Source organism: Athene noctua, chromosome 4 (assembly GCF_965140245.1).
Source record: "Athene noctua chromosome 4, bAthNoc1.hap1.1, whole genome shotgun sequence".
Lineage (NCBI taxonomy): Eukaryota > Metazoa > Chordata > Aves > Strigiformes > Strigidae > Athene > Athene noctua.
The window spans coordinates 19,235,137-19,258,366 of record NC_134040.1 but is presented as its reverse complement, the minus strand read 5'-3'; the positions used below and the strand labels follow the sequence as shown (position 1 = coordinate 19,258,366).

The window sequence follows — 23,230 nt, the reverse complement described above, 5'->3', positions numbered from 1 at the left end:
AAAAGAAATATAATTGAAGAGCTGTGAATCATTTCTCTTAAAAACTGAGGTGCATGCCTATTCATGTGCCTTCTATTTTTAAAAATGTAATGGCACTCTAAGGCACTCCATCAGCCTGTGCTAAAGCAAGCAGAAATATACAGCTGAATTTTGTTTGTGAATATCCTTTATTTGGTATTATCTGCTGCATTAAAAAAGCACAGGCTAAATAAGGCACTGGGTTTCAATCAAAGTTGGGGGGGTTGGGAGGACTGGGTGGGTTGTGATTTTGTTTAAAGAACTGAATCATACTTTAATATGATGAACTTTTTATTTCACTACAGTTATCCAAAATACGAAGTGCTTGTTTTCAGTGTAACTAAAGGCCTATGTTTCTTGCTGTACTGGGTCTGGCTGAGCCGGCATTGGTTTTCCCCTACAGCAGCCCTCCTGGCGCTGTGGTTTATGCTGGGAGCTGGCAGGGTGTTGATAGCACCCTGGTGTTGTGGCCACTGCTGAGCAGCGCTTACACAGCACCGAGGCTCTTTCCGACATTTCCCCCCTGTGGGACGGGGGGGCAAGATCTCGGGAGGGGACACAGCCAGGACAGCTGACCCGAACTGACCAAAGGGATATTCCAGACCATATCCCGTCTGCTCAGTGTAAAGCTGGGAGAAAGGAGGGAGGGGGTGGGGTCACCCTTGGTCCTCCGAGGCAACCACTACGCGTATGGGAGCCCTGCTCCTGAGAAGGCCCCACATCGCCTCTTCATGGGAAGGAGAGAATAAATCTATTTTCTTTTTGCTTCTGCACATGGACCTTTGCTTCGCTTTGCTTATATTAAAACTGCTTTTGTTTTACCCACAAGGGTTGTTTGAGGTTTTTTTCCCTATCTTATTTTGTTTCCCCTCTTTGCCCTGTTGAGAAAAAAGGGGTAAGAGGGGGAAGTGATAGAGCAACTTGGTGGGTACCTGGCATTTAGCCAAGGTCAAACCACCACACTTCTTATCTATTTCCTTAGAAAAAAGAGTTATGACAAGTAGGCCTTCCACTAGGGTTTGTGCTGCCCCATGTAGATGCTAGTAGCTGGAACGGTCCTCTTCCTCCCCTCACTGCACAAGCTGTGCCCAGGTCTCCTAATTAAAGATGAAAGTACCTGTCAATACAAGCAGAGAATTCTGACAAGCAGGATTTTACTTGCACTTGATGCAAGTGTGAATGATTATATTGGTCACAAGGCAATGCACGTGTGGTAATTCTGCATAAGGGGGTCTCATGTACACCCATGAGCCGCTGCTGGAGTAGTCAGCAGTGCTGCCCCCGGGAGACGTGGTGTCCCCTCCCTGCAGGACATGGTCCTCCCAGTTTCCTGGTGAAGTGACAAGCCAGGCTTGTGGTGCCACCTTGCATACAGCTCTGTTCTTGATGTGTGTAGTTCTTAACTGTGTGTAGTGACATAACTGCTTCTTGCCCTGTCTGGTAGAGAAGACTTGAAGTCATAGCTGTCCCCTGCATAAGTTAAGACGTAAGTTAGGAACTTACGTCTTAACTTAGTAAGTAGACATAGTAACCAGCTGTCCTCTGCATAAGTTAATAACTAGTTGCATAGGAATATATAGCATTTATAACACGGCTAATCAGTCCCCCACCTTCAGTTTCTGCTAATACAAGACTGCTCCACAAGGAAAAGTTCCTTGTGACCATATGCTGCCCAAAAGCACAGCCAGCATGCTGCAAGGCCAGAATATAGCTGGAGAGAAAAAATATAGAATACTTCATTCTGCCTTTTCTCTTTCATTTTCAGTTAATAAAGTCAAACAAATCATAAGGTTAAAACTGTAAGCATCAACTTCAAAAAGAAAGGTCTTGTTCTGCAGTTTTCAGCTGACCCTGGTCACCTTTCTCATGCTGCCATGCTTGTATTAAATAATAAATATGAGCATGTCACCATGCCATTTGGTACTGCAGAACTAATAAATTATATATGTCCTTTTAAACTGGTAAAGTTTTTCATCCATTTTGTACTTTTGGAAAGGACCTTTTATTACAAACCAATGACAAATTAAGTCCAGTATCTTTGGGACCACTGGTTTATGTAGGCTTTGTTGTTCACAGATTGTGTTACAGATTGCATAGGAGTTTTGTTTGTTTGAGTGGGGTTTTTTTAGCTGAGCTCCTTCAACTGGGAGAAGAGAGACATTATTTCACACATTATTCCTCTGATCTCTGTGAAATCTCTTGCTATTCTTCCTATGTAGTCAAAATGGGATTGAGTCTGTGCTAAAGCAGAGGCAAAAATGTGTCCAAATGATTCTTAGCCCAGTTTCTTTGGGCATCTTTCTTCTTGTCTAACAAGACATAATCCAACCTCAGCCAAACTTTTTTTTTTTTTTTTTTGTGAGAACAGATGCACTGGAATTCCATCTGTGTTTTTTGGGTGCTATAACAGATGCTGTTCTGCTTGTCAGCATCTCTTTGAATTCTGCTCATGGATGACCCATACTTTATTTGTACTTGATTTTCAATTAATTTATCCTGAACCTTGTAATAAAGCTCTCTAGTGTTCAGTATATTACACAGAATTGAAATCAAGCCATATGAACTGTTAACATGCAATGAGACGGTTATTTAGGGCTCATCTCTGCTGAGAGATCAACACATTCAAGAGCAGAATAATTTATATGTTGAATATTTGGCAGGAGCTCTCTCAGTACAAAGCAGTTTCTCTGCTGGGATACTTAATTCCTTCAAAAGAGTTCATGAGGTCAGAAATACATATTTCTGACCAAAATTCCCTGAAATGGGTCCTGGCTTAAACATATATTATGGATTAAGTGGTCTCTCTGACCAAAACTACCATATCAATGCTAAATTTATTTCATACAGCAGTCAGGAACTCTATGACTACTCTAACTTCATGCATCTTTCAACTAATGCAGTGATCAAAATGCAAAATCATTGTGCACAGACATTCTCTGTATTTGCAGGATTTCTGGCAAGACTCTCTTTTCCAGTGCCATGGACAAACAGACTGCCAGTCTTGATGTGCTGGTTTTTTTCAGTGAACATGATCATAGTACATATTCCTATGAGTCAGGGATACATGCTGACCTCCATTAAACACTGTATGCCTCAGGTAATTTTGCTGGCTGCAGCTGATCTGATTTGAGAGGCCAAATGAGTTTATGGAAATTGGTATTCAGTGGTTTCCAAGTGAAACAGAAAGCATGTCCCCACCAGCCTTTTCAGTTCAGTCATGTTTCACTTAAATAGAAAGCTTAGATGCTTTGCTTCATTTTATTAACATCATTTAGATTATGATACAGCTGTATACACGTATATGAATATGAATGTTTACAATACCACAGTCAATGCCTAGGGAAACTTTTAACTGAAACGAAGAAAAATAGAGGAAGGAGTACAATGTAAAAGCAAAGTCATCAGTAGTCGGTTTTAATAAGAGTTATGTTTTCCACAGCTGTGGAATAATTTAGAATTTATTCTGGATGATTCTGAAATTTCTACATTTGTATGTTAGGAAAAATGCATTTCCTAATACTTTTTTTTTTTCCCCTTTTTGAAGCTGTTTTAAAAATAGCTGGAACATTTTAGATACTCAGTTTTCTGATTTAAAAAAAATGCACTACAGCATCATAAGTAGGATGTATATGAAACGACATATGAAAATTGTCTGCTTCAAAGAATTCTAGAAGCTTCAGTTTGAATTTTTTAGACCAGATCTGCTTCTATGAGGGACAGATTTAGAGATGTATGAATAAGACAAGAATAAATGGGCTCAAATAGCAGCAAAAGAGATTGGGGGAAATACAGGGTTGGGATCAGAGGTCAATTTTTCTAGAGAGTGATAAAGTACTAGAGTTCTTAGGGGGGTTATGCTCTAATTCTTTTTATGTTTTTTTAAATGTCTGTCAGGAAAGGTACAATGCAAGAATCTGGACCAGGTGAATTCCTGAGAGCCCTTAAAATTCTACATTAATTGTGAGTCTGGAGACTTAGGAAAAATATTTTTAGTTGATGCTTCTCTCAGCGCCAATTTTTGCAAGCTATATTTTAAGTCTACTTTCCTAAAGGAATATTTTTGGTTTGTTACTGTTGCCTTGCATAGGCTATGTTTTCTAAGGGTTCATTCAACTTCAGCGAACCCTTTTTTGAAACTTGTGAAGTAAAGCCTATACGTATTTAACTCTCAGCAGACCTAGGTGCATCTCTGATGGTTGTCACTAAAATATTGCTCTGTTTTCAGATTATTTGATTAAATTTTTAACTTGGCACTTCTACTACTTTCACAACAATATGAAGCAGTGAATTGGGAATAGGACAGATTTCACAGCTTCATGCATACAAGTTTCACCAATGTAAGTCATTAGAATGAGGAATGACTCCTTGAAAACTGTGCAGTTTTTCAAAATGTCTCTGGATTTATTCTGGATCTTTGAAAATTATCCCTCTCTCTGTCAAATGAAAAAAACCCCAAACAGTCTGCTAACCTTTCCTGTGTACAGAACTTCTTTGATTATAGGACTCTCATACCTAGTTAATTATCAAGCAGTGGTATGCCAAATGTTCGGCTCTTTTACTGTCCACTTGATTTTATTTTGTTTTTAATGAGAAGCTGTGATATGCCTAATTTTGATGACTTTTCAAAGCCATTATTACTATGTGACTGCTAAACACAGTAATTAACATCTAATTGAGAAGAAGGATCTGCATTATTCTGACAGCACAAACTTGATATTGTTAGAGCTGGCACATAAATATTTTGTTTAGGAGTGTATCGTCATACTCCTGGACTCCACAGACTTTTGTTCCTAGGATTCACAGCTTACCAGTTACAGGGACTGTAACACAGTTTTAAAAGGCATTCTGGGTACTTCCCTAATATTGCATCAAATAGCTCTTCAGTATTTTCATTTATGAGAACAAGGCAGTCCGTTATTTTTACAGAGGATAGCTCTTTGGTTAAATCTATTAATAAGCCAAAAAACTACATCCTGGACTTTCTTTTGTAGCATTTTATCCTGTGCTTACTGGAATCTTACTTAACTAACATGTTGGGAGACCATCTAGCAGGCATACAATATAAATGGATCTGTGAACATGTGATGGAAGTTCAGTTCTTCCTGTAGTCAAAACCAGCACGCTATATCTGCATGTATGTTGGTTTTTTTTTTTTTATTAAATAGGGAGAAACTGAACTATGAAAAAGATCATGGTGGAAAGCCATAGCAAAGATGTTTGTTGGGGTGTTGTTGGTAATGTATTGAAGATGGTACACACAGTCATAGCTGAGCATAGACAGTAGAATAGTATCATCAAATTGAATGGGTAGAAAATCACATGCAGTTCATGCTAATATGTTATTCACAGAGGAGTGAATGTATGTTTCTGTATTTTGATAAATTCAAGGAGGATGCTTTGTCTTACTCTACCAGTATTCCCAATCCATCCTTTGCTTGGCAGGGTAGAAGAGACTACATTGATATTTCACTTTGACAGTGAGATACTGGATAGGAAGAGATGGTTAATGTGTCACATCAATAAAGAACTGGTCTGAGATCACTGTCATGACACACAACTAAATTGTCAAAATACAGTAATCTGTGGCTCAACTGCAAGGTAGTCTCTACTGCAATAACAGTTTAGAATAGGACCTGGAAAAAGCAGAGGCAAACTTTCTCCTTGTAATTTGATGTTCATATTTCAAGTGATCAGCACTGGGGACAAAGGAGAACAATAAGAACTTTGCCCTCATTGCTACAGAATGAGGAGGCTACAGAGCAACACATGCTGTTAGTGATTGGCAGCATCAGCAGGATATAATGCAAAGATGCAAAACACCCAGAGAAGATGAAGAAAAATTACACTGAAATGAAAAGTTCTGCAAGCAATGAGATGAAAATACTGCTTCAAAAATGAAGTCACACAAAACTGCTAAAACTACTCCATAGGCCATGGCAAGCAAATTGCAACAGGCATCAAAAAGTCAAGGCCTTAGGTTGGTAGCATTTCTAGAGGAATAACCAGGGGAAAAATATCTGGTTCTATTGCTGGGAAGTCTTGCAATGGAATGCTGTGGAGATCCTCTGTAGGGTTTGGATGGATGTGTACCACAGCTCAGCTCCGCAGGATCCTTTCCATGAGGAAGCAGTGGAACCTACATTGTGGAGAAGGTGAATACTGAGAAACAGAAGCAAACTCATCTTGCTGTCTTCCTATGGGCTGCCTTCCTCATATGCAGCAAGACTGAAAAAAGTGGTGGACTCTACTCCAGCCATCAGTACTGCTGCATGACATTTCTGTGGAAGAGCTCGCTACTGACAACGACCTCTGCTCTCATGGGCTCCCTCTGCCAGACTCTGCTGTTTGCTTTGAATACGGAGCTCAGTTTTTCTCTTCTGATGCAGAACACTGCAAATGCGTTGGAGCAATATTCCTCAGAGGGAAGAAACCCCAAAGAATGGCTGAAGTTATGAAGGAGGAATTTTACGTTTGAAGCGTATCAATAATGCTAAAGAAGAATGTAAAATGTGAATTGCTGTTACCTCCAGCCACTCCTATGTTATCTATATAGGTGTGTGTATATATATATATATAATTTCACGGTTCTCCTGTCCTCTGATAAGGCTATATTCATGACTGAATCTAAATTACATGCTAAAATTAATTTCTAGGTAGCAGCCTTAGGATGCCATTTGAACCCTATCTGGTTCCCAGTCTGGGGAAAAGAAAGCATTTCAGAATCTGTTTTCCTTCTTCCATACTGCTCTTTCGTTAGTTCTGTTCAGTTTTAGACTTTGAGTTTTCGCAGGAGATCTTGAAATGTTGGTCTGAAGCTCTTTAAATGACTTTTTTTTAACCTATCTAGCACAATTTCAATGTTAGTACTTTTCCAGACGGAGAGCACAGACACAATCTATTTGCTTCCAATATATTTTTAAGTCTTTCCATGTGATGGGACAATTTTTTTTTTTGTTTTACTCTGCAGAATGTTTTAATCACCTGACAGCCTGTGGAAATTAATCCTTCCTCTGTTACGTAAACTGACAGACAGCTGGGTGAGAGTTTTACTGGGCCATCATGCACCACATGCATCCTCTGATACCTGTCCTTACAGTGCTCAACCTTGTTACTTGAACAGGCCCTTTTATGTTTTCAACAGATGAGGAGAAAATATGGACTCTCTTACTCAATGGTATCTGTAATGCTAGTGGTGCTAATAATTGTAACAAAAAGTCTCATGGAAAAAAATTGATCTTTCTTTGTTTCATGACAGTCTATCCTTTAAACCTGGCAGACCTGGGCCATTCAGAGCCCTTAAGTGACTGTATCGTATCTATGTGTCCCTGCTCTCTTTTATTGCTGTCTCCTTTTTAATTATGGTAACTCTGGTGTAATGCTTTCCTTCTTTGTTCTTTTTTATTCCTGAGGAACAGACACATTTTCAGAGTCATCTACCCCTTACCTCTATTTTCTCATGTAAATTGCACAAAACAGAACTATGGTTGCCTACCCAACTAGTTTATCCACAATAAAGTAAAGGAGTTGCACAGATCCTAGTGTCATTTTCATGGTGGAAGAGATTATTGACCATCAATCAGAAAACTGATGAGATATTCAGAGAAAGCAATAGGAAACACAAAGTAAATAAATACCTACCTGTAGTGAGTCTTTTCAGGCATCCCACTTGATTTTTGTTTGTTTTGACAAGTGAGGTGCATTAAATGTCATATTTCATATTGTTTTACATTTCTGAACTCCCTGGAACATTTGGAGCTCTCTTTATCATATATTGCCAGTGAGTATAAAAGCAAAGCAAATATTATCTGGCATGTCATAGAAATTCTTATAAGATATTAAAATGAAAGAGCAACACTTTTGACAGATTTAAAGATTAATATGTAAATAAATTCCAGTGTCTTGTTTGTTATCTGTGTCTCCACTGGGTCTGTCTTTGCTCCTGAAATTTCCACGCCATTTTGGTAGGCCACCAGCTCACACAGAAACACGTTCACCTTACGACCCAAGTGGAGAAGGCATAAATCAATACCAAATCTTTCCAGTGCAGCAAATCTGAATTTAAATAAAAACAGCTTTCAAAAAGCATAGAGTGACGAGAGCTAAAGAACCTATAGAATTACTAATCTGTCAAATTTTTGGTATGCAAATGACCACTTTATAAAGAAAAATATTCACCAAAGAGTGTAATAGTAGAGGAAGGAAGTGGTAATATAGGCATTAACATTGCATAAAGACAGGAGAGGGAGAGAGAATTTAGATAACAAGAAAAATTTCCTTCCTGTTGATTTAAGAGTAGCTCTGCTGAGTTTAGCAGTGTTGAAAGTCTCCTTGTCTTGGTGCTCAATGCATGGAAATCTTCGGTTCATTTAAATAGCAAATGTCAGTGCTTTATGTCTCTGGACTGTTGCACTAATGTTCTTCAAACCTATGCTGTAACAACCATGCATACAACTGAACTGTTCGGACTGCTAACCCCAGTCTTTGTTTCTCTGCAGTTGTTCACATAAAAGGGCCATCTATCCTTGTCAGGCGGTCTAAAACAACCATTAAAAACCATTGACTATCAATGAGATAAACATTACTATTGAATATACAGTTAGTATAAGTTATTTGTAAGATGTTTTTTCACCATGAGAAAAATGGTACAATCTTCCTTGGTTCTTCAGGCACCCTAATGCACCCTTCAGTGTGTTTTTGTGATAAGATGGCTTAGCATTACCCTCCTACCAAAACAAAACTCCTAGCAAAACTAAGGCTCTGATGTTTGAACCTACAGCAGGCTTTGCTTAGGCACATGGATTTGTTTGTATCAGGTTTATACACGGTAGAGGTCAGCAAGAAAAGAAATTAAGAGACATTTTCAAATTGTTAGAAAGAAACCTGTTGGGCTCCTTCACAGTTCTCCAAGTTAGGTTAATTGGACAGAGTTGGAAACTGAGTATCTGTCAGCTTGCTTTATTTCCTTCTTATAATATATGTTGGTGAGCTTTGGCTAACCAGTCTGAAAAAAGAAAAAAAAAAAAAAAAAAAGGAACTTGTCACTCTTCTGTTATTTGTCTTAATAAAAACTTCTGGACAAAGCTCACCCTTCAGTCTAGAAACACACCCTGACAGCACACTAGTGCTTAAGTCAGACTGTAAGGCTCAGTAGACATTGGTTTCTGATTTCCCTAGCTTTTTGGTTCTGTTTTGTGGTTGTTTGATTTTTTTTTTAAGCTGAACTATGATGGATGATGTCTTGCTCCAATTTCTCAAGCTGTTTTCCATAGGCATATGAGCTACGCTTTCCTGTGACTTTTTACTGTTGATTGGCATAACAGTCTCGTGTTGTCTGCAGTGAACGACTAATGAACCAACAAGGGATTAGGAGGAAAAGTCTGGTGAACATCCACATGCTGCAGCAGCTGAACTGGAGGAACAGTTCTGTCAGTCTCTTGTTTTGAGGCTGTAGATAAGTTTCCTAATTGTATTTATGATAAAGTTAACAATACAGTGTTCACAGCTACAGTCTGCAGGAAGCTTGACAGTTTTCCTACAATATGCAGCAAAAAAGGTAGCAAAAAAGCAGAATCTATTTCTAATTATTAATGATATTTCTAATTATTAATGATGGCTCTTCTCCCTTTGCTATCTGGATGAAAATTTTACCATGCTGTGTCATAAAATTTTCACGCTCTGTCCATGGCTATGGGTTCAAAAATGTCAGCATCCACATGTTGTTTATCACAGAAACTTTGTAGCACAGGGAATACAGCTGTAGTAATATTTCCAAATATTAACATGCTGTATTAGAGCCAGCAACATTTCTTATGAATAAAATCTAACTTAAAAGTAAGTAAGGCTAGCGTTATTGTTTGACTGTGTTAGCAGCTCAATATTCTCTAAAAGTCAACAGTGACAAGGTATGGCAGTAGTATGTTAGGACTGGCCTTGAAGGTGATGGCAAATACTTTGTATATGATGAAGTGGATCCATTAGAAATGTAAAAGGAAGGCTGAGATATTGGAGTGGTAAGCCAAACTGATGATCTTTGCAGCAGCATCCTGAGTGGATAAACAGGAGTAAGACAGCACTTGACAAAACTGAAAAAAGAAGGTCACAATAGTTGAGGAGCAAAACCATGAAAATCTGAATTAAAAGTTTAGTTGTCTGACAGGGAAAAAACACTGAATCTTAGAGCTGTTGCACTGAAGACTTTAGATATGCCCTAGATTTGCAAGTATAAAGGGAGAAATAAAGAGCTGCAGGACTAACATGTCTAGGACAGTTTCAGTGAAACTACTTGTGTCACGAGTGTTAGCTCACACACATCTTCTCTTAACATAGTCTCTTAAACATAATAGATAACACATACTCTTAAACAATATTGAATGTAATAGAGATGTGGGTCACGTACTAACAAGCCTGATGAAATATGGTGAAATAAGCAGCTTGGAGGCCTACCACCACTTGTGACATCCCATAGCTGTGTGGGGCATTGAACATGAACTGTTTGAGACCATGTGTCATTCAGAGAAAATGTTGTCAAATATCATAAAACACCATCCCTTGGCACGCTGTGACTACCTCAGAATTGGAAATGAAGCTTGCTGCATTAGTTCTTCATTGCTGGAGATGCATAGGAGTTTTACAAATGACAGTTAATAATTCTCTTCTAATTCTGTGTGACAGGACTTTCCCTGTAGTTTGGAAAATGATTAGTATGTTCCCTGTGCAAACACTTGAAAAATCATTACATTTCTTTGGAGAAAAATCCTTGCTAATAAATAGGTAGCACAAACAAATCATGGGGACAACTGAGCTTCATCTGCAACTACAACAGCCAAGTATTTTTCAGCTTTAGTTTCCATAGAGAGTTTTAAAATATAGTGCTCTGTCGGTTTTAAGACATTGGACTTCTTTGAAGATTTTTTTTTTTTAATGAGGTTTAAGGACCTCCAGTAAAAATGGAGTTATTGGAATGGTGTTTTTCCATGTAATGAGAAAACTTCTGTCTTCTAGTGACATATAGTTCATGGTCACAGTATGATATCTGCATCAGTTTCCAGAAATATATGTTACCAGATTCAGGGAGCCATATTTTCACTGTATGGAAAGGGATAAACTTGAGATATAATTCCATTTTAAGGGCTTCAGACTACTCACACACTATTCAGAACACTATTTAGAGTAACTGACATATTGACGGATTTTGTGCTGCTTCTGACATTTATAGCAATCCAAAACTTCTAAAGAGTCATGTTATAATATTATCCAGATCTTCAGGTATACTTTTCAATGGGGACTATGTCTCAGTTGGCTGGTGAGGATGTTTTATGTGAGAATCTTTGAAAAGCCTACTTATGAATATTGTAGTACATAACTTTTTCTATTTTAATCAGTTCTATAAAAGCACAGAATTTATGCATTGCCATCTAAGTATACACCAAATGTGAAGAGCCAGAACTTCTGCTTCATGACTACATCTTGCCCCCCTTCCATGACCAGAGACAATTTAGGTGAGAGAGAACCTCCATGCCAGCCCATAAAATTATAACTGACTGCTGACATAGGGCTGAAATGCCTGTTTAGGGAGTTATCATGCATTATCAGTAGTGTGGCTTCTTGGGTGGGGCTGGGAAGTCGTCTTCTTCTGACATGATGTAAGCATCATCATGTCTGAACTGCGGCAACTCCTTGTATGACAAGCGAAAAACATTGGACACAGTGCAGGATGTAAACTTAGATAAAAGTTGTGAAAAGGTATATATAAGGCATGTGATATCAGATTGCTTTTTTTTACCAGTGATTAATCTGGAAAAGATCTTATGAAAGTCAAGCCACGTTGGCTCAGTGCCTACAGGAAAGTCACAAGGTGTGGGCCACTTTTATAATGGCTGAATGCATGATAGCATTTTGTATCTTTTCTTTGGATTCATTAAATATTTACTAAGAAAGAAAGATAAATTAAAAGAGAAAAGTTGATATCTTTTTGCTGGGTTTGCTCCATAATTTGGTGAGCTAGAAGATTTACTAGGTTTTATATTTTACTTTTTTATAATAATAAAATAAATAGAATAAATGAATATATATAATAAATAAATAGAATAACATTATTCTTATGCTCATAAAAAGGGAGACTAAAGTGTAATAACAGCTGCTGAGATAAAATATTTGCATTTATGATACATCAAGATTTTCTGGCCCATTTTCTCCTTTAGAAAGAAAGTTTCGCCTCCTTTTAAGATTAAAAAAATACAAATTTCTTTTAAATAGCTACACAGAAATAATGATTATATCAGATGTTGGAATATTTATTCACAGCTGTTATTAAAGACAGGAGAAAAATATTAGTTACCTTTATAACAAGTTGCAGGGACATCACTTCTAAAGCAATCATTAGATTGCTCTAGCTTTACAGCATGACTTTTACCTTCATCATATGCATGCTTAAAAATATTATTTAAGTTGTTCTCAGTCAAAATCAAGAAACTGTAACTTCCACTAGAGGTTCTGTTCTCAGACTTTACGTATGACATGGGATACCCACTAGTGCTATGCCATTTCAGCTTTCTCTTGCTGTGCGTGTATACCCTGTTTGCACCCAGCTCTGCCAGTTAGCTCTACCACTACCTAACCCCCTGCCATTGATAGCCTTCTCCAAAATCTGTTAGTGCAGCAGTGCATGTGTGCATCCCAGTTTGCTTTATGCAGAGTCATCAAGGTTAGCTCAGATCACTAATCTGAACAAATACAACTGATTTTGACTTATGCAGACCAGGGTCCCATAAACTATTTTTGTAGGTGGTAAAGAATATCAGAGAATAGTACTTGTCCTCATGGAAGCCATGATGAAAACCTGAGAGTGCCTTAATGGCATCCAGATGAGCATGAGCACATAAGAAAAGAAAGTGTAAGGAAGAAACATAACAATTGTTGGCACTCCATCTGCAGACCCACTCATTACTTTTCAATCTCAATTGATTTGGTCTTTTTTTAACATTAACATTTCATGATACATAGCATTAAGCAATAGCAGTAGATTAATGGTATCAAGGATCTTAGTAATGTAAACAGAATTACTGCATTGTGGTTTAGAGCTCCATCAGAGGATGAAAAGTGACCATTTAGATACGTCCCAAGCTCAAAAGATAACCAGTGACTTCACAGAATCACAGCATCATCATCTCGGTTCGAAAAGACCTTGAAGATCATCCAGTCCAACCATTAACCTAACACTGACAGTTCCCAACTACACCATATCCCTCAGTGCTATGTCTTAAGAGCTCTACTCTTTAACACCTCCAGGGATGGGGACTCCACCACCTCCCTGGGCAGCCCATTCCAACGCCTAACAACCCCTTCTGGAAAGAAATGCTTCCTAATATCCAGTCTAAACCTTTCCTGGCGCAATTTGAGGCCATTCCCTCTTGTCCTATGGCTTGTTACTTGGTTAAAGAGACTCATCAGCCCATGGCTCTCTGCACCCTCCTTTCAGGGAGCTGTAGAGGGCGATGAGGTCTCCCCTCAGCCTCCTCTTCTCCAGACTAAACACCCCCAGTTCCCTCAGCCGCTCCCCGTACGACCTGTGCTCCAGAGCCTGCACCAGCTTCGTTGCCCTTCTCTGGACACGCTCGAGACATTCAATGTCCTTTTCATAGTGTTAACTTCGGTTACATATATTTGCTCTCATGATGAAAACGCAAGACCTGCAAAATGCTTTGGTGAAAAGGAGAAAGCATATATAACACTTTCTAAGCTGAAACCTTTTGTCTGTAGTTATGAAAAACACAGCTATTTGCTCTTGTGTATAAAACACCTATATGGCATGGTAATTTATGCATCAGTATCTTTCGTCCCATTCCTATTTCCTGCATTCCTACTTGTAGAGCTTTTCCAAGTTTAACTCCACAGTATATTAAGGCCTGGATAGTTAGACAAGAGAGAAAGAAGGGTTTCAATATTTAAAAGTATGTTAGCTATATTATTCCTTTCACATTTTGACAAACCTCTATAGGTAAATGAAGATTTTTTTTTTTTTTATTTTTTTTTTTTGTATGAAAGTCAAAGAAGAAACCAACAGTCCACTTCACTGGTTTTGGCAAGGTACTTGGAGAGATAAATAATCATGTTATGCAGTTTGTAACCCTACCTGTCAATTGAGTCAACTCCATTTTTAAGCATGTAGGAAATCAAGGATCAGAGATAGCTTTGTGCTCTTTTGCATTTCTACAGGAGAAATATTTTTTGTAAGGTTTTATAGAGTTTTGCTAAAAAGCAATGACCTAATGAGGAAAGATATATTTAACTGCATATTAGATTACCTGTATGTAGACTAAAAGGAGGAAAGAAAAGAGATTCTCATGACTGGTTCACAGCGCTTGAGAAACCTCAGTTTAGTCATAGCTTTCTTGCAAAATCCTAGCCTTCCTTGGAGATTATTCTTCTTACTGTGCTTTGGCATCCATCTGTAAAACTGGAGTAATACCAGTTCCATCCTTTCTTCTGTACTTCTCTGATGTGCCTTGGAAGGAATCAGAATTAGCCATAGGGGCAGTAGACCTATACCTCTGGGAAAAACTGTTTGCTTTGCCTATACTTGAGGAAGCAGCTCCTACACAGCGGATCTCCACGTGCATATTTGTCTAGTCACTGCCACTTGTGGGGTCCGGGTTTGCGGGGCAGTGGTACCCAGGCTTTTTTGCAGCAGCACCACCACAGCAGCACCTCTGCTTTCCAGTTCTCTGCTCTGGGCTCTGAGTAAGAGCAACTGGCACAGAAGTAGTAAATATTGTATCTTTTAGAGAAGTGTTTTCAGTTTAACATTTTCAGCTGACAAATATTAATGAAAGCTATCAGTGAAAATGACTATGTCAGTTCAGGTGACAATGTTGCATGTACCCAAACACAACTAGTATCAACCTTTTGGGTAAAGGCATACAGATTAGAGAGTTTATGTTGCTGCTGCTGCTAAATTAGCCCATTTTAGTCCCACAGTGAAGGAGAGCCAGACCTACTGTCCTTAACGCCATTGATAAGATGGCTTAGAGGGAAAGGTATTTAGCCTTGTTTGGAACAGAGAGAAGAAGAATGTAAGGATAAAGTTTGCAGCAAATAAAGGCAAAGAAACTCAAGGAAAAGCAACTTGCAGAAACAAAAGAAATACAATATTTAGGATGGAGTGTTAAACCTTAAGTTTTCTGACAGAAGGCTAAGCAGCTTTGGGGAGTCCAATCACAAGCAAAAAAGCACTGAATAAGGACACATGAACATTATGCTGCATGGATTTATCTATGCACTGTAGGAAAAAAAGTACCTCTATTCTATCTGTTAGCTCCTTTACTCCCACTTCATTCCACTGTTTTCAGTAATGGTAACACCCATCATAATGTGTGTATACCTTGGGGACTTAGAAGTTGCTGCCAGTTCTCACATGCCACAATGATTTTTTTCTGAATCGTATCCAGGGAAAGGAAGAAAACTGAGCCCTTGGCAGTAATTGATTCCAACCGTGTGGGGGACACTACTCTAACAGACAGGATTAAATTTGTTGCAATTGTTCCCCTGCTCATTTTCGTTGCAATAGAGAAGCTGTTTTTCTAATGTAAATTCCTTCTTTGATGCTAAATTATTAAGGGATTTAAAGAGTAAATCCTTAACCATGAATAGCGTTGTGTGCGGCTCGTGACAATGCCAGTACGGCAAACTGTTGCAGATAGGCCATAGGCTGTTACTGGTGTAAGATACCACCAGTTCAGTCCTGTGGTTAGTATCCGTGTATTTCACCGCTGATATTTTCCATGGAAAATACTTTGTTTAGCAAATATTACTGAAGTGAGAAACCATCAAAAATTATGAGCGTGCTTTTCCTTCTCCATCTCAATCGGTTCTTTTCAGATTTTGTTTTCCACATAAGCCCACATGCTTATTAAGCTCTAATGAAACTGAGACAGCATATATGGATTTTTGTTTTAATTACAAAAAAAAAAAAAAGGATTCTTAAGGCACTGCTGTGTATAAAATGCTGTGTATTGCCTGCCACATGCAACAGTCTGTCCCTCGTAGGACTGAGACGGCTTTTCTACCCGGAGCAACTAGCGGAGAAGTTGGCCAGGGGCCTGCAGCATCACCGGAGTGCGCGCTGCTCGGCACGGCGAGGGGCGGCCCTGCCCGCGGCGCCCCGACATTGCACCCTCCCGACACCGCTCCCCCGACATCGCACCCTCCCGACATCGCACCCTCCCGACACCGCACCCTCCCGACACCGCACCCCTCGACACCGCACCCCCTCACTCCGCACCCTCCGACACCGGCGCCGGCCTCGCCCCGGACCCTCGCCAGCCCCCTCCGCGCTCCCCGCGTTGCCCGGGCAACGGGCTCTCCGCACCCGCGCGGCCTCCCGCGGCGCGGCTCCCGCCCAGCCGCGCCCCCGGCGCCGCGTTCCTCCCGGGGACGGTGCCCGGGTGACCCCGGGGGGCTCCGCCGGCGGGCGGCCCCTCGCTGCCGGCCCCTCGCTGCCGGCCCGCAGGCCGGGGTCGCTCCGCCGGCCCCTCCCGGCCGCTGCCTGGGAGGACGGGGGTTGCTCCCTGCCGCTCCCCGCCCGCTCGCCCCTTCCCCCGCGGCAGTGTAATGGCTTCGCAGAGAAAGCCCGGCAGAAGAGCACTTTCCTCAGTGGCGGTGGTCAGACCATGACCTAACGCATCATGAACTTGGAAGGGCTTGAAATGATAGCAGTTTTGATCGTGATTGTGCTCTTTGTTAAAGTGTTGGAACAGTTTGGGCTGATTGAAGCAGGTTTAGAAGGTAAGGGAGTGCTTTTCAGTGGCTTGTCATTTTTCTGTTCTGCTTATTCTCTTGCGGCGAGGCAAGGCACCTGTAAACTGCGTCTAAGTCGCTTCCTGAGTCACCTCGAGAGCAACGTGCACATCAGTGGCTCGGTGTTGTTGATGTTAAAGTTGCGGTGATTTTCTTCCGCAGGAAAAATAAACTGGCGTCTTGAATACTGCAAGTATAAACTTCGATGTCGAACAGAGAGAAATGCCTTAAAATCTGAATCGCTTATTCCTGTTTTAAATCTGCAAATTTAAAGGAGTAGGGGTCAAAGCAGATTTCAGGATGTTAACATGCAAATACTGTTATATTACCTTAAAATTGTATGTAATTTATTCCGAATTGTTTTGTAATATATTCATGTTAACATGATCTGTACTGGGATTGTTACAATACCAAGATATATATATACTTTATAGTGTTTAAAAACCTGTTGAATATTTAATTTATTTTTGACATTTTAAATGTGCTTGACAAAGATCAGCAATAGTCATATACAAAATAAGCAACTTTAACATTCACTTACGACACTCAAGTGCAAGTTTTATTGCTTGATGCTTTGTTTATCTTAGATCACCTTCTTAGCAATAGCGTTTCTGTATAAAGCAGTAAGAATGAAAAATAAGAAACTTACTTTGTTTTAAATGTGCTTTTTATGTAAGATAGTTGAATATTGATTATTTTTACCTTATTTCTAAAAGCGCTGTTATTTTTACCATATGAAGAGTTAGTCAAAAAACCCACTGATTGCAGCATGGTTGATAACGTGATGATATTCATGGCATACCAGTGTTTTATTAGGTTCCAGACTGAAATGCTCTGTTTCTCAAATATTGAAGAAACATTGTATTCTCAAATCTTTCTGTAAGCTAGCATTTGAGTACAGTGTATATACTTATGCTTATGAAAAGGGGAACTTTGTTGACTGAGAGATTGTGCTTTCATGTGTTAACAAGTAAGAGCATAAGCAAAATCTGCTCCTATGAAAAGGTCTAAAGTAATCCTGTTTATGTAACCCTTTCAAGAAACTCAGTCTTCAAGTGATTTTAAATAAGTTCATGCAACTGTGTTGCTGTCTTGTGTGGACTTGTTTGTATTGATTACAGAATTTGAAAACCCTGCAGAGACTCACAAAAATGTGTTACCAATTTCATTTTTATAAAGAATGTATCTATTAAAGTGCATTATATTGAGTTTAAATCACAATGGAGAGATTCCTGTCAAATGTATGAACTTCTGCTTTTTGTTTTGTGTACAGTTGCAAATAGAAGTGTCAATCAACTTGAGAAATGTTATGATAAAAGTTATCTCCATCATTAGAGGCTGCAGAGATTTGGGAAAAAAAGCGCCAAATTTACTTTTGAGGTTGGTTGGCAGGTTTGTGTTGTGCACTGTAAAGTCTGATTGCCACATCCAGTCTGGTTCCCTGGCAAAATTTAGCACTTGATTGTTGTCTGTACTTGTTTTTAAGGCTGGCGAAGCTGATAATGGAAAGACAATTAAAAATATAGTGAAGCTGCTTGTAAGAGGTTGTAAGATTTCTGTAAGAAATAAGTTTCATGTGTAGCTGCCTGTTTTGTCTGCTTCGCTGGCCAAAAAACTGTCAGTCTGTGTGTGTGCATGGAGTCTTAAAGTTTCTTCTTGCCTAGTGCAGGACAGGTTTCCAGCATGCTGGCTAGATGAAACCAGAGGAAGACATATAATGCCCCATTCCTCTGTGGTGTTCAAATTCTGTGAGTGAGATAAAAAGCATGTTACATGGGAATCAAGTAACAGGTAAAAACATTGATGTATGAAAATGAGGCTTAGCTAAATTGCACAGACTTATAAATTTGTTTTCTCATAGTTCAGGAATATTGAAGGTTTATTCCCCATTTTTTTCTTAAACTTGAGAATTAAAGATCCACACTGATTACAAAAGAAAAAAAATTATACTTTTTACTAGGGAGTTGAAAAAATTGTTATGATTTTAATAAGTATCAAGACTATTCATTTCCCACATGAATGAAAAGTATATGCATCATAAAATTGTGCATATGTTGGAGATGGTTTTAAGTAGAATGTTAAGAAAAAATTAATTTTTACAAGTGTGCTCTGACTATCCACGTGTTTTTCCAGAAATCAGTGAGGAAGTTGGTTGCAGTTTTCTGAAAATGTTGTTATAAGGACATATGCAGTTGTCTGGTTTTGGATAGGTTATATCCCTTCTTCTTTTATCCTCAAAGGTCAACATGTCCAAATGAAATCTTTGTGCCTGTTTCGTACAAATAAATAGTTTATGGCATATAAAATGCAATCTGCATCTATCTGGAAATCATCCATAGAGTCAGTAATAACCTGTGACACAGTGCACCCAATGCAGGATGCTAAATCTGAACTCTCTAAATCATACTGAAGCTTTGGTAGAGATCTAGGTTTCGGAATTAGTCCCTATCGTGGTAACAAGAACTTGAAGCTAACATCTTCCTTCCTACACCGGCTTGTCACGATTCTGAACTTCGTGAACCATTTCCACATTAAGTTGGAAGAACTGGGTGCAGTTTGTCTAAATCAATAGCATAATCTCATTTTCCTCTTTTCAGTGTCATAGTAACTATCATCAGTGTAAGTAATATTCTGCTTTCTTCAGACTCTTCAGTGCAAATTATATGTCTAATAATAGGGGTCAATTATTTTCATTATTTATGAAAAGAACAAATATTTTCAGAATAAAAATTGTATATACTTGCTTATACTTATTTTCTGAAGGACTGAACTCACTTAGATCAGATAACAGTATGCTTTATGTGGTTTTTGCCCAGTTGCCTTCAACTGCTGAGTGAGTCTATTGTTGTGGGAGAAGTATTTTCAAATAGATGTTTTTAATATTGTGTGACAGCTCTTAAAGTGATAAGTAGCAGAATAGATTTATATACTTTTGTAGGTTGTGGGTTGCAGAGACTTTATCTCTAGGTTAAATATTATTTTATGATGTATTGCACTCAGATCACAGTATGCTTTCTGCGGTTGCCTTTAACTGCTGAGTGGTTTTACTGTTGTTATAACAGTATTTTCAAATAGATGTTTTTAATATTGTATGACAGCTCCTAAAGTGATAAGTAGCAGAACAGATTTATTCACTCCCGTGGGCTGTGGATTGCACAGACTTTGTCTCTAGGTTAAATATTTAACTCTTCATAAATTATGTCCTCCTTAATAAACTTCACTGATTTTTTTAAAACAGTGATGTAATAGGTATAAGGAATAATGTATTGACGCCTAATCAGGATAGTTTGTTCCTAGATATACCGAGATATAAATTTTAAATTAATCATATTCTTGCATGGCGAGTTTTTCCAAAAGTCATTCACAATTAAAAGGAGATACAAGAACTGAGCAAGTTGAATATACAGTGTGTTAGCATTTCATGATAGTGCAATACTCAGGATATCAGTTTATATGATTTCAGTATACTTCTGGTACTTTTCTTAAAAGATTGTGATCTTCATATATAATGATCATATGAACTTGATCAAGATACGGAAGAGGTTTTGTATGTGAATATCTTCTTTTATGTCAGTTATTTTGAGTAGATTGTTGGAGACAGCATGGTTGAAGCATCGTGAGATCAGCCCATTCCTAAGTTAAAATTGTTTTGTCCAAATATTTATTGGAAAAATTAGATTGATTTTAAAAAGCTAATTCACCTATTAATTAAATAAACAGCAAAATAAATTCATCGTCATCAATGTAAGCATTGAAACCTACACCATTAGGGATAAGGTTCAGAGAAGAAATGTGAAGGATATGATTGATCAAAAATATTTCTATAAGAATACTCTGTTTGTTAGGGAATACTCTTATAGCAGCTAGGACCTCTAACAGGGGAAAAAAAAAAGGCATAGAAATAATAGAAATAGTATGTTTCTGTGAAATGTGGATTCCAGGTTTCTATATGATTGATACCTATCTAATTTCCTTGTTTGGGATCCCTGAGAGTGGCAGTAGCAGAAGTTTAGAGCTAAAATTGTAATAGTTAAATTAATGAAACACTTGATTCCTCTAAAATGTCAAAGCAGCTTCTAATTCCATTTTAATAATCCTGGCTATTGACAACTTCCCATTCATCAGCTGGAAAACAGAGCAAAACCATGGACACATAGGGAGTTCCTTGTGATATTTACAACTCTTTTTGACAGGGACTGGGTATGACTGGAAACGCGGTGCAAGTTACTTACGTGTGGTTGCTCTGAAATTAGTGGCCACTGAAGCTGTTTTGTCATCCAGGCTATGATCTGCTGGGAATTTCAACATTTCCACAGCAATGTCCCTCTTCACAGTGTTGTTCATGGATAGAAATATTAATTTCAAAGTATTCATAATGAATACTGGAATTAGCTTGTAATAAACAGAGGGGCTTTTCTGCCATTTTTCTTAAGATCAATCTTGATGTCAGAGAGAGTTATGCACAGAATTAAGAAGTACAAAAGCAATCATGAACCAATACGTGCAATGATTAGCCAGAGCTGACAGTGTGCAAATGACAGAGACATGATAGAAGTTTTAATATTAGCAATTTCAGGCATTCCTTAGAAGTAATTTGTTAAATTAAGCCTTCATATATAACAAGATAAATTAAATTAAAACAGCTGTTGAAAGAACTACTCGAATGCAGGCGAGTGAGCAGTAGATAGAGATCTTTAGCACAGAATTGCAGTCAAGATGTCCTTGATTAAATATTTATGCTCAGACAGTACTTGCAAGTCATTTGTAGACAGCAGCGTGTATTGTAGTTGATATGGAGCTATGCATGTGTGAGCACCTGACCAGGTTGTGCATCCTGCATCAACAGGCCACTACTGGGCAGAATGAGTAAGAGGAAAGCTCTTCCTCTTCTGTTTTTTTCATACTAGAAGCCTCAATGTTTGGATACAGTTTTAAAAAACAGAAATAGGCAGGTAAGCAAAGAAAATTGCTAGCCAAGGGAATTTGTAATGGATGCTTTCAGTCCTTAGTTGCCTGCTTTAAGCAGTCTGATTTCTCTGAAGGCTGGTCCATTGTTGCTACAAAACCTTCTAGGGTTCCCAGGTCAGTGTCTGCTGAAGAGCTGCTTTTCTCAAGACTGATTGTCACTCCTGATGATAATGTGCTTGTCAAGTGCTTTACATCCACAGAGATCAAAGTAGGTAAATACTGTAACTGCAAATGAAGAAATGTCAAAGAAATAGACTGATAAAGAGCACTACACTCTTGGATTATCAGTACAATATCTTTTGCAAATTTACTAGTTTATAATTAACCTCTTTTTAAAAAAAAGAACAAAAATATTAGACCCAAATAAGCAGAGTTGATCAGAGAATTCTCAACTTCTTTTTGTGGTGAACTGTGGTGATGCAGTTCATGAACACAAGGGTCTCATTCCTGTTGCAGTTTAGTTATTAGTTATCTCATTGAATAAATGGAAATTATCTACTATGAAATGGAAGAATACTAGAACCTTATTGCTTAGTTTTACTCTTTTGTAATTTTAGGTGATAACCTAGAGAATTGTATGATAACCTGGGTATGAGAAAGAGATGAGATTCTGGTCTGGTTTATCTCCATCAAGGAGACAAGTTCTGCTGTTTACTTCCTCTGTGTCCTACTGGCTACTCAATATAGAATTCATCTTTTCAGAATATCTGTTTTATTTATTTACTTTTGATAAGTGAATGCTACATTCCTAGTGTTATAGACCCACCATAAGCAAAGGAAAATTTTACACTGTTTGCCTGTCACTGTAAATTCCTTTACTTTTACATATTCTCCACAAGTGCTGAATTTACTTTTAATGAAAATCTATAAATGCCCTCTGGTTACATTTAGTGACTCTGTTTTTTCATTTTTTCACTATCTTAGCCATCAGTAGATGTGGGTGAAATAAATAAAAAACCCATTGAAAATTAAGTTGATGTTACGGATTTTTTAAGCAAGATATTTAGAGCTGATTAGTTTCATGGTCTACTTAGTAAACATTTTCTAAGAACTTAGTTTTGTCAATGATTAGGGGAAAAGTGGCATACCAGACTTTGTACGCAGAAGAAAATATCCTGATTAGTGAAACCAGGTGTACGCATTCTGTTTAGAAATATATTAGCGCTAATAATACTTTCTGCACTCTTTTTTGCTGTAGAATTCAAAATGCTTTACAAGAATTAATAGAATTATCTGCTGATATATGCAAATATATCAGGAAAGTTAAGCCAGAGATTAGTAAATTTCACAGGTTGATACATGAAGTAAAAAGGAGTTGTCAGATCACGTGCTTTAAAGTCCTGTATGCCACAGGGCAATAACTGGCTTTTTTGATGAACCCCATAGCATGTTTTGACTAAACCTTGAAATGCATTTGATGAAAGGAGAGACAAGGGAGCACAAATGATCT

The 23,230-nt window shown here is 38.3% G+C and overlaps 1 protein-coding gene across 4 annotated transcripts in view; it reads left to right on the top strand.

The window, feature by feature from the left end:
* The window catches only part of KCNIP4 (potassium voltage-gated channel interacting protein 4), a 433,914-nt gene that overhangs the window by 203,375 nt on the left and 207,309 nt on the right, over window positions 1-23,230 (top strand). Inside the window, exon 1 of one of the 4 annotated variants that reach the window (XM_074904596.1) lies at window positions 16,637-16,800. The exons of the other annotated variants lie outside the window; for them this stretch is intronic. Coding sequence (XP_074760697.1) covers window positions 16,701-16,800 — 100 coding nt within the window. The 5' untranslated portion in view covers window positions 16,637-16,700. Of the gene's footprint in view, window positions 1-16,636; window positions 16,801-23,230 lie in introns of those variants that run through there. 4 annotated transcript variants of the gene reach the window in all.